This window comes from Rousettus aegyptiacus, unplaced genomic scaffold, assembly GCF_014176215.1.
Source record: "Rousettus aegyptiacus isolate mRouAeg1 unplaced genomic scaffold, mRouAeg1.p scaffold_m13_p_4, whole genome shotgun sequence".
In the NCBI taxonomy this organism is placed as follows: Eukaryota; Metazoa; Chordata; class Mammalia; order Chiroptera; family Pteropodidae; genus Rousettus; species Rousettus aegyptiacus.
The window spans coordinates 820,911-832,627 of NW_023416307.1; the positions used below are offsets into that span (position 1 = coordinate 820,911).

General features: G+C 60.6%; 1 protein-coding gene across 1 annotated transcript in view; it reads left to right on the top strand.

The window, feature by feature from the left end:
• Positions 1–11,275, top strand: part of TMPRSS2 (transmembrane serine protease 2) — a 29,244-nt gene extending 17,969 nt beyond the window's left edge. Inside the window, exons 8-14 of the mRNA XM_016134588.2 lie at positions 1,913–1,956; positions 2,840–3,017; positions 4,111–4,286; positions 5,308–5,403; positions 7,309–7,451; positions 7,957–8,109; positions 9,041–11,275. Coding sequence (XP_015990074.2) covers positions 1,913–1,956; positions 2,840–3,017; positions 4,111–4,286; positions 5,308–5,403; positions 7,309–7,451; positions 7,957–8,109; positions 9,041–9,052 — 802 coding nt within the window. The 3' untranslated portion in view covers positions 9,053–11,275. The remainder of the gene's footprint in view (positions 1–1,912; positions 1,957–2,839; positions 3,018–4,110; positions 4,287–5,307; positions 5,404–7,308; positions 7,452–7,956; positions 8,110–9,040) is intronic.
• The last annotated feature ends 442 nt before the right edge of the window (positions 11,276–11,717 follow it).

Here is an 11,717-nt window from a genome sequence, read left to right on the forward strand (position 1 = left end):
CCTGGGAGGGTCACAGTGTGTCCTGTGGGTGGAAATGAACCCAAACAACACGTCACGTGATTGATGGCCTAACCGGTTAGGAGGGTAGGGAAGAGGGTGGGGCCTGAGCTGCTGGTCTCGTTTTGCATATGTTTGAAACCCGTGCAAGGTCTTCCTGGGATCCTTATGATCTGAATGGTCTTTAGTGTAAAAGACAGTGTCCTTTGTGCAAGCCTCGCTCAGCTCCCAGGTCCCCGTCGCTCCTCCCCAGGTGGCTGGCCAGGCCTTGACCTCCGGGCCAGGCCAGGTGCTCCTCTAGGGGAGGACGGACTCATCACTCAGCCCCTCCTTTCCTGTGAGTGGGCAGCCGGGAGCAGGTTTGCATTCCTGGTGGCCGCTGGCTGCGGTGCCTGGGGTGGGGGGTGACTTCCGCCTGAGCCCGGCTGTCCCAGGGAATGTGGCGGGAGGAGGCCAGGAGGAGCACTCGCTGCCAGGTGTACCCATCAAAGCGGCGGGGCTGCGGTTAGCTCGCCACAGAAGCTAAACACAGCTGCCTGGGCCCTCGGGGAATGCCAGGTGTGCCTTTGCCTTCCCTGGTGACGCGGTTCAGGGCTGAGCGGGGGAGGGGAGGCTGCCGTCTCTCGGTCAGCGGTCAGCAAGAGCCCGGGGAACACACGCGGCCTCTGGCTGCGGCGTCCGGAGGAGAGAGAACAGGCCCCCGCGGGCTCGCAGCGTCTCCTACACGTGCTGGGGGTGGGAATTCGTCTTTGCTTTTGATTTCCAGAGTCCCCCTTTAGTCCCCAAGTCTCTCCGTGCCCAGCGGGGGGCTCGTCTGGGCGGCCGCCGTGTGCCCCGCGCTGGTGGGTGCACAGCGGTGCTTCCGCGTGGGGGAGAACCGACCTGCCGAAGCCGAGGAAACGTGTCTTCGTGGGGACGCGTCTTCCCTTGGCGCGGCCCTGCCCCGCAGCCGGGTGACCAGGACACAGCTGTGGCCCTGGGACCTGGGGATGGGGGCGTCTCACAGGCGGGCGTCGTAAAGGACTTCCGGGGTTTGGCCCGTGCGGGGTCGTTTGGGGGAGGGTCGGGGAAGCGGGGTGCTGCTTGCTCTGGATTGGAAGCTGTCAGGAAGCCAGGTGGGTTCTTGGAGTGGCATCACGATGCTATTTTTCTAGAAGGAGGGAGGCATGAAGCGGGCTACCTCCAGGACTGGCGAAGGGGCTGTGGTCACTGGCGTTAGCGCGGGGGGGCCTGGCGGTCACCGTTCGGACCTGCGCAGACGGGACTGGGCAGCGGGCACGTTTGTGTCCTGCTCCGGCCCGATGCTGGCACCCTGTGACACTGCGTCCAGCGGGTGAATGCCTGGGTGTCGGGCAGTGTGACCTCCTCCTCGGCCTCCTAGGAGGAGGGTTCACACACCAGCCATTTCTCCTCCGTCCGTGATCTGAAAGGTCTACCTCCCGGACCAGAAATGTTGCTTCTGCTCCCGGGCAAGCAATTAATCGTATTGTCTTCTGGGCAATAAATGCAATGCGTCATGGGAAACCAGATGGCTTCCTTGAGGTTAGAGGACGATTGTGAATTCCAAGAATGCAGATAACGTATGACGTTATCGTGTGCTCAGCACCTTGGCGACTGCCCGCCCTGGGAGTTGGCGCTGTTATTAGCCCATTCCGCAGGTGGGGAAACTGAGGCGCGGGGCGTTTCGGCGGCTTGCTCACGACCGCGCCTGTGGGATCTGGACCCCGTGTGTCCCACTGTCCCCTACACAGATTTACTCCCCTTACTCGCTGTTGAGTCGCGGCCCCGGCTCCGTTCGGGGGTGAGGGCGGGGCAGGGCACTGAGCACCCTGCAGGAACTGTTCATCGCGAGGAGTGTTGAGAGCCAAGTGTCTCCTCATTTGTCGTGACCCCAGTGACCCCTCTTTTTCTGCAGTGACGTCTGTTCTTCAAAGGCAGTGGTTTCTCTGCGCTGTATAGGTGAGTCTCGGTTTTCCTTTTTCTTTCTAGAGAAGAGACGTCCTGCACGGTCAGACACGTGCCCCCTGCGTCTTTGGGGATGTGGAGAGAGAAGGGGCCCAGTCTTGTGCCACCTTGAGGTGGAGCTGGAGGCCCGTGGGGGCCTCCTTCTGCGTTGGGATCACTCGTGGTTCCCAAGCCTTTCACCGCCGTGGGGTGGGGGAGGGCCGCTTCTGTGCGCCTTCTCTGGGACGGCCCTGTCCTCTTCCCTACGGGGTCTTGGTCCTGAAGCTCAGCTTTTCCGATTGAAGAGGTGAGCCTAGCAGATGCTCCGGGTGGACACATGTCCCAGTGGGCTTGGCAGTAGCTTCTCAGCCAGGCTGTGCTCAAGCTTTCTTAGGGACCAAGAAGTCATGTGCCTTCCCCACCCCCACCTCCGCCCCGCCCCGGCCACGCCCCCAGTTCCGCCCCCGGCCCCACCCCGCAGGCCTCCCCGGCCTCCGGGTGGGGCATGAGACCCGCCCACGCCAGGAAGCGCTCCTTGGCTTTGTCAGCAACCATGGGCCTCTGAGCATTCGGTCCCTCGAGGACTCCAGGACATCCGGGGCCTTGGTTACCCACGACTCCCAGCCAGGTGTCTAGAATCACAGTGTCGGCAGAACTGGCTCTTTCTTGGGGGGCATCAAGGGGGTTTGAGGATCGTCCTCTCATCCCCCCAACCAAAAAGAGACTAGGATATATGCTCTCAAAGTCACACCCCAAGCACGCAGGCGTGAGAGGTGGCGATAGTTGTCCGCTAGCCCGGCGGGACCTGTGGGGCGGGAGCTGTCCGGGCACGCGCAGTGCGGGCAGGTGTCGGGGAGGGGCAGGGTGGCCCTGACGGCACTGTGCTCGTCGCCTGCAGAGTGCGGGGTCCGCACCAGGATGGGCCTGAGCCGCCAGAGTCGCATCGTGGGCGGGACGAACGCCGCACTGGGGGACTGGCCCTGGCAGGTCAGCCTGCACGTCCAGGGGACCCACGTCTGCGGAGGGTCCATCATCACCCCCGACTGGATAGTCACCGCCGCCCACTGCGTGGAGGAGTAAGTTCCTGCGGGACCAGGGCTCTGGGTGGGAGGCGGCTCCGTGGCCACGTGACCCTGAGCGAGGTCTTGACCTCTTCGAGCTCGGTTGGTCCTGCGTAAGCGGGGATTCTGATGGCGCCTGCGTCCTGGCGTCGCTGGGAGGGTCAGGGGAGCTCGGGCGCGTGAAGCGCGTGGCCAAGCCCGTCCTTCAGCAGGCGCGCACCGGCGCCCACGGCACAGGGATGCAGAGTGGGGCCGCGATGTCGCTGTCCTCTGCCGGCCTCTGGGGAGCTCTGGTCTCCCTTAGACGGTTGTCTCTGGAGCGCACACACTCAGACACACTCGGGACCTCACACTGCCCTGCTGGAAGTGCCCCGTGGCCACGGCGTTGCCCGCGCAGACGGGTAGAGAGGGCGAGGGTGCGCATAATTTATAGCGAGAGCTTCTGTCAAAGACACCGCCCCCTTCCTTTCTTCTTAAACAGAGTTCTTTTGGTTGCGTGTCTGTTTTGGCGGAAACTGGGCTCACCAGCGCTGTTTTTCCGGTTTAGAGTGAGGCGGGGCCTGGCTGGGCTGTGTGGGCTCTGGACAGTTCACTCGAGGTGTCTGACTGAGGTGTCTGCACCCTAAGACAGGTGCCGGCTCTTCCAAAGGGCCTTGTGCAGGTGGGAGGAAGCCGCGTTTATCAACAGGGCTTATTCCCCCAACCCCCACTCTGGGGGCTCGCTAGGATTTGGGGTGTGCTTAAAGGGAAACTTCCAGATAAAGATGATGCATTGATGGCTGGTAGACTTGGAGTCACTGCACATTTATTCATCACTGCACATGTATTAAGCACCTACTGTGTGCCGGGAAATGCCCTAGGATGTAAAGATAGTTAAGACTCACTCCTGCAAGAAGCGGGGTTTAAACCCTCAGGCCTTGGGGCCCAGAGAATCGCGGGGGTGTGGTGGGCGCTGCAGCTCCCCCAGGAGGTGAGGCGGGGGCGGAACGAGGGAAGGCGGGCGCGCTGGGCCTTTCCTCCGCCACGGTGGGCCACCCCAGGGAGGCCACCCGGGGGCGCTCCGCGCCCGCCACCCCGGCCGCCCAGCGCGCGCATCCTTGTCTCCCAGACCTCTCAGCAATCCGCGGTACTGGACGGCCTTCGCCGGCATCCTGCGGCAGTCTTTCATGTTCTACGGAAGTGGGTACCGGGTAGAGAAAGTGATCACTCACCCAAATTATGACTCCAAGACCAAGAACAACGACATCGCGCTCATGAAGCTGCAGGCGCCCCTGACTTTTACGGGTACCGGCGTTCGTGCGTGCGGCTCGGGGCGCGTGCGCGGCCAGGACCGCTGGTGGGGGGAGGGTAGCTGGGAGGGGACCCGCAGTGCGTGAGGGTGGCGTGGGGAGGAGAAGGGGCACTGAGCAGGGGCTGGACGCCCCGGATGTGCCTTGTGCTGAGGGAGGCAGAACATCCCCCTTCCCCCCGCCCCCGCCGTTCTACGCTGTGTAGGGGGTCCGTTCACTCTGTGAAGGCACTGCTGACGCCTGGGGCCGGGTCACTCCTCGTGGGGGGGCTGTCCCGGATGCCAGGAGCTATCTCCCAGTGGTGACAAGCAAAGATGTCTCCAGACAGCCCCTGGGGACAAAATCATGTCCAGTCGAGAACTATTGGTTCCATAATTAGTAAAGATACTTCAATTTTTCACATAAACTCTGGAAGTAAAATACTTTAAAATAATGACTTAAAGTTGTAGGAATGACGGGCTTTCCCTTAGCTTCTTATTCCGGCTCTGCGCTAGTGCGCCCAGGGACCCAGCACCCTCCGCCCCACCTGGGTCCAGCAGAAGCAAAAGCACATCCCTCCTCTCCAGGTGTTTGCAGGCACTGCACAGGTAGAACGTAGACAGCCAGTCCGCGGGTGGCGGCCTCCAGCACCTGCCCATCGGCTTTTTGGCCACTGCCACGAGTGTGTCTTTTCTACCCTCTGTCACCTGGAGACACTGTGTATTTTTAATTTCTATCTCTTGAACACTTAAGTTTGAAGAAAAGTTAATTGCATATTTTTGGACACCGAGCTAGCGAATAATTCCATTTATAAGTCGCATGCCTTCTGCAGGGACTGGCTTTCCTGTTGGAAGGAGGGGCTGGCAAGGACGGAAAGTGGGGGTGCCAGGACCTGCTGGAATTCAGAGGTGTCCCCGGGCAGCAGGGAAGTGATTCCAGACTCGGCGGTGAACACTGGGGATGGTCCAGCTGGAGGCCGTGCCCAGCGGCCTTAAGCCCCCCAGACTCACTCACAGTGGTTTTTCTCCTCGAAACAGACACAGTGAGACCCGTGTGTCTGCCCAACCCGGGCCTGCTGCTGGAGCCCACACAGGCCTGCTGGATCTCGGGGTGGGGGTCCACTTACGAGAAAGGTGAGCGCGGGGCTGGAACGGGAAGTCGGGTCTCAGTCGTGGCTCTGCTGCTCAATGACGGGGCGACTTTAGGCGATCCACTGCGTCTTTATGCCTCAGTTTCCCCACCTGCTGCATGGGAAGAATCAGCTCTGCCCTAACACACAATGTCCCCTTTAAGATCAAATGGAACGGTGTGTAGAAACGGCTTTTTGAAGGGAAAAGGCCACACAGACGTGAGGGGCATAATGCCGCCCTGTGTTCGTGTCCCATTGTGTTCGTGGGCCGGCCTGGACGTCACTGCCCTTTGATGGCTGAGAGATAATGGGCGTGGTGAGGATGGGCCTTTGTCCTCCTGCCCTGATTCCACAGAGAGGGAGAAGCAGCTAGACTTCCTGGCCCAGGCCCGCTCAGCGCCCTTAAGTTACAATGTGTTTTCATCGCAGATAGCATTTTTCAACAGCAGAGAGCCTGGCTCTTTCGTTTTCTGGAGCGTCGGAAGGGCTTAGTGGCGCAAAGAAGCATTTTATGGATTGCTTATACCCTTCTCAAAAGCGTGTGGGGCACTCGCACAGCAGATCCTTTAGAACGAGGTGCAGAGCCCGAGGGCTGGGTGATGCGGGGTGTTTCGGAAGGACGGGTGGCAGCCGGCGTCCTGGCTCGTCGTCTGACGGGCGTTGCCGCGGCTGCTCGAGCTTCACAGTGAGCAAGGCTTCACTGCAGCCCCGATGAAAAGAAAGAGGGACGGGTGTTTGCAGAGCAGCCGCTGCGGCGGGAGCGCGCCAGGGAACAAAACGAGCCCCAAGTCGCTGCCCTCAGGAAGTCCGCCGTCTCGTGTGGAAGTTCAGGGCAGGGTGGTCGGACAAACGGGAAGCATTCGTGTGGCTGCTTTGAAGAGGTGATGGTCAGGGAAGGCTTCTCAGAAGAGGTGACATCGGACCTGAGCTCCGAATGACGAGAATGTTGAAAGAGCAGAAGGCCTAGTGTGGCTGGGGCACGGTGAGCTAGGGACAAGGGGCAGGCTGGGACCTGGTTGTGTGGGGCCTCACAGGCTACGGTGAAGACACCGGCTTCTCCTCGTGAGACAGGGAACCCTCGGGAGGCGGCAGGCAGAGGCGTCAGGTGATATGATACTGTGTGGGGAGTCATGGAGCAGGTGGGGGCGAGGGGTGGTGAGGGGCCTCCGAGACGGGGTGGCCGCCCAGACCGGGTGGCAGGCGCGGCAGTGAAGACACCAAGCACGTTTGGGGCAGGGCCGGGCGATCTGCCGGCGGGCCGAGCGTCAGCGGAGAGAGTGAGAAGCGCGGGGAGGACGCTTCCAGCCTCCCGCCGGCAGCCCCAGGCGGGCGGCCTGGGCCACGGGATGTTTGGAGAGGCTGTGGGGTGGAGGGGTGTGCGCTGCGAGGTTCGGGGCGAACACAGGGCAACGGAGGTGCCCCGAGACACCCATGTGGAGGAAGCGGGGTGGGGGGGCGGAGACGGAGACACACAGCACCCACCGTTTATGGAAGTTAGTGAGGCAGCGTGTGTGTGTGGGGGGGTGAGGGTTAGCACAAGTTGGGGAACACAGGAGCCCCTGGTGCACCCGCCAACCATCCGGTGAGGAGGGAGCGCTGCACGAGGAAAACCGATCCCGCAGAACCACGTCGGTGGGTGATGAGGGTGGAAGATTCTAGAACACAGGCAGGGTTCCCTGGCTCCAGAGGCAGGAAGTCTTTCTCCCGGGAACCAGACCGCCGAGCCGCATTGAGCACAGAACCGCCACTTGGAAGGGTGACCCAGGCTCCCCGGGCCTGGGAGGAGGAGGGAGGGCGCGGGAGGGACAGCGCCCCCCTGTGGACCGGCGGTGGCGCCTCTTCGAGGAGGACGTCCGCTCTTGCCGTGAGAGCCGCGGGCGCTGATCGCTGGTGACACGGTTTGCCTCAGGGAAAATCTCGGACGTGCTGAACGCCGCCATGGTGCCCCTGATTGAGCCCTGGAGGTGTAACAACAGATACGTCTACAACAACCTGATCACGCCGGCCATGGTCTGCGCAGGGTACCTGCAGGGGACCGTCGACTCCTGCCAGGTAATCACAGCGATGTATTCAGCCTCGGGGCCTGTCGATTGGGAGAACCGCGTCTCCCGTGGGGCTCCATGTCCCCGGGGCACGGCGCCAGCTCTGGGGCAGCTGCGGGAGGTGACGGCGCGACAGTTTCTGTGCCGCCACCAACGCCCACACGCTGCTTCCTCCGCACGACGTTAATGTCTCAAAGCGCCAGAGGAACGGAAATGAGCATTTTGACTATTTTAAATACGGACACCGATTTTTTCCTAGCAACTCTTAGCTGATGCAGACTACAGTTCATCTCTGTTATAGTCTCTTCGGAGGATTATGTTACCCTTACCTACCTCCTTGGAGACGCGAAACCCGCCCACCTACTCAGCCCCGCCCACTTGGTGCCCGCCCACTCGGGGGTCCCGCCCACCCAGGTTCCGCCACTCAGGCCCCGCCCCACCTTTTCTGCAAGGTCAATGGCCTGCCCCGAGTGCAGTTTGAAATTCTGCTCTCTGCAACTTGCTGTGTCCCTCAGGGTGACAGCGGTGGTCCTCTGGTCACTTTGAAGAACAGCATCTGGTGGCTGATTGGGGACACGAGCTGGGGGTCCGGCTGTGCCAAGGCCAACAGGCCAGGAGTGTATGGAAACGTGACAGTATTCACGGACTGGATCTACCGACAAATGAGGGTAACTTTCTGTCCGCTCCCGACTGGGTTCTCTCCCTCGCTGTGCCGAAGCCCGATGTCCACAAGGCGTGGTCCAGCTGCAGCAAGGCAGCCGACCGCCATCGGCGAGGTGCGGGCACCACCGCCGCCCGTAACCGCAGTGCGCGGCCAGCGTCATGTCCCTCCCCTCGGGCGTTCACCCGTCACTGTCGCTGCCGCCCAGCACAGAGCTGGCCCTGCCGGCCATGCTTAGTTCCCGCTCAGTCGGCTCCACTCAGGCCTCACTGAATCCTGCTTTTGGTGACAGGCAGAGACCAGAGGGACGCAAGTTAGCCAGATGGCCCGTGACTGTGTTCTGTCCTTTCTGGGCTGTGGCGTGTACCCTGCCCTATCGGACTCAGGCCTGAGCACACCGCTTAGCACCGCCCTCTCCTCGGGCACTGCCCGGATCCCAGGTGGCGGCCGGATCTCGCCCCACCTCAGGGGCCCCCGGACTGGCAGTGAAAGAAAATGTTCTGTCTTGTCTCCTCTCAAGTGTCCGGCCTGGGGAGGGAGGGGCGTGACCGTGCGTGGGAGGCTGGGCGGCAGGAGAGCCGGCACTGTTACCCGCCTGTGCCCCTCAAGCTTGACTTTTCCCGGCAGAGGCCTGTCTTCCAGCTGTGCTGAGCAGTTGGCTTCCCCAGGCACCCCGCGCGCGCGCCCCCAGGGACCCCGTGTGCCCCCGCTCCTGCTCCCCCAGGCCTTGGCACACTGCTTTCCCGTTCTCTGTCTGGAGCTCCGTGGCCTCGTTGTCAGCCTAACCCCTTGACCCACAGGCTGCAGGAAGAAAATGTCCCTTTGTCCCATTCAGCTTGCTCATTTTGTACATAAGGGCCTTGTGCCCATCTACGAGAAAAAATAACTTTCCACCTTTGTTTGTCTTAAGAAAATAACATTTTTTTCTTTTCAAACAGGCAAACAGCTAATCCATGGAGTCTTGTCCTTGGCACCGTTCCACAGGAAAATGAAGGGCGTGAAGGGACTGAGTTTTAATTCCTTGTGCATAATATATTTTTAGAAATGATTCAAAGGTCCTTTCACTTTTATTAAATGGTGAACTTGTTTGTCTTTGGCACGCTCCACAGTTCTGTGCAGGCTGCAGTGGCTCCTCCCTGGACCCATGCTCCCTGACCTCTTGTCCAAAAGGGGTGACCGGCGGGCCGGGCACCTAGGGCCAATGCAGAGCAAAGGGATGGAGTCTGCCCACTGGGACCTTCCTTCTGAGCCCATTTGGGGCCATATTTGGACCCACACGGGGCTGGACCTCTCAGCTGCCGGACAGCTTATGATAGAAAAGAAAGCCAGCAGGGCCACCCCCAGGGGCCACTGCTGGGCAGGGCCCCCTGCAGGGCCACCCTCAGGGGCCACCGCTGGGCAGGGCCCCCTGGGTAGCTGTCTCCCCACAAGAATTTTTACTGATCATTCTCTAGTGCCTTCTTAACAGCCCGGGAGGGTGGCTGGAAATAAGGGACCGGCCCTTCATGGGGGCGACTTGATGGTCACGTGAAAAGACATCAGAACCCTTCTCTTCTTGCGGGCGTGAGAGTGGAGCCAGGGCCCACACTGCAGGCGCGTTCACCCCTGGGCACAGCTGGGGCAGGTGGTTCCGCCCGGAAAGACCAGCCTCACCCCGACCCTCCTCCCGGCCTCCTCAGAGAGTGGCACGCCCCCGCGGTCCTCACAGGAGGGTCGAGTGGGCTGCCATGCCAACCTTCTTCGGGTCTGCTAATCACAGGAAATTGTCGCCTGGGGAAATCAGGGCTGCGTGATTATGGATTTACTGTTTCCACGTGACGTTTCCACACGTTGCTACCTCAGTCCCGAGTAGCCCCTAGGTTTGGTTCTTCGAAGCCGCCGTCCTCGGCCTGGACGTGCGAGCTGCTTTCCCAGTGACTGGCTCCTCATTTCATGTTCTGTAAATGCGTTTGCCGAAGCACGTGCTTGGGACAGAGCGGAGGAAGGTGTGTTTCGGAGCCCCTGAGGCCCCCTCCAGCCCTTTCTCCGCCCCCACTTCCCAGGGGAGGGCCAAGTGGGAAGCACACCTGTTCCCCCCGGGCCCCGCCTCTGCTCACCACCCTGGCTTCCAAGAACGAAACACACGGAGATGCTACCGTGAGGACTTAACCTTGGCCCAGAAGGCCGTGCAGCCTCAACCACGGGGTGTTCGCTCCACGTGCCTCAGGGACAGCGACGTCCCCAAGGGCCACAGCACCGAGGTGCCTGCTTCCCAAGACGGGTTTTAAGAAGCCTTGCTGCGTGAGAATGTGTTCCTTCTTTACTGCTTTTTTATTTATGTGACCCCTGTTTGTCTTCTGTTTTGTATCTTTTTTAACTGTAAAATTTACTTGTGAAATATTATACAAATAAATTATACTTCTTTTCCCCCAAATATATTTTGAGTCTCTGGAGCCCTGTTCCACCTCAGATGAGAATGTGTGCGTAGGGAGACTCACATTTTCTGTCATTCGCATGCTCCCGAAAGCACCACTAATACTGATTTCGGGGTTACAACTAAATTTGAGTAAGTGGCAAATTCACAAATAAGGGGTGCTTGCATGGATATTACGTACATACCTAAAAATGTCCATGGGGCAGTTGACAATCTTCCATTATTATTATCCATTTTGGATTCACCTTGTGAATGGTTTTGCTTTAGAACGAGGCAAGGCTTCACCCGGAGCCTGATTTCGTAAAACGCCACAAATCCTCGAACCACAGCCCCTTGGGGGCTTCTGTGGCTCCCGCTGGCTTCCACCTGCCAGGTGCGTTTGTCTTTGCTTCTGTGTGACAAGGACAGTGATCAAGGCAGGTGTCCTGTAGCGCGTAGTTAGGCACAAACCCAGAAAGCCATTTGAGCAAGCGCCTTGCATCTCCCCTGCCCAGCCCCTCCCGCGGCACTGACGAAGCGCCTGTAGCGTGCCAGGTCCCGTGGTCCCCAAAACCCAGGCTTCCGCTCGGTTCAACTGCCCCCGCCCCTCACCTTGCTCTGCTCCAAACTCAGCCCCACCCTGCGGGTCGACCAAGCCCCAGAGTGCCTGGAGCGAGGGTCCATGAGCGGGCCCCGTTGATTGTCTAGCACATTCTGCATGGGCTGATGGACCTTCAGGTGGGTACGACTGAGCAGGCGGCAGAATCTGGGGACAGAGTACTGATCCTGGCACTGGGAGGCGGGGGTGTGGGTGTGGGTGTAGGAGGGCCTGAGCCCTGCCACCCTCTGAAGGAGTCACCCAAAGTGGACCCCGGGGCTCTGTGACCCTGGGCCCTGAGCACTTGGGAACAGGGACAGTGTGCCAGTCTGGTAGGGACAGGCTGGGCACGGGCCCAGATTGGTGCCCGGGAAATCCGTGGTCTGAGCACATGACACCAGCTCCCGTCCTCCACCCTCTCTGGGAACGCCAGGAAAACTAACAGCAAAGAACAACGCTGCTACCTGTTTCTGGTCCCGCAGGAACTTGCTCCGTGGCAGGGACGCCCGGTACCGGGGCGCTTACTCAGGGTCGCCACGAGGGGCCGCCAGCTCCCAGGGCCGGCGAAGACCCGGACGCGAGCCCCGCCCCTCCCGTGTCTCAGTCTGCGAACGGGTCGCGCGCT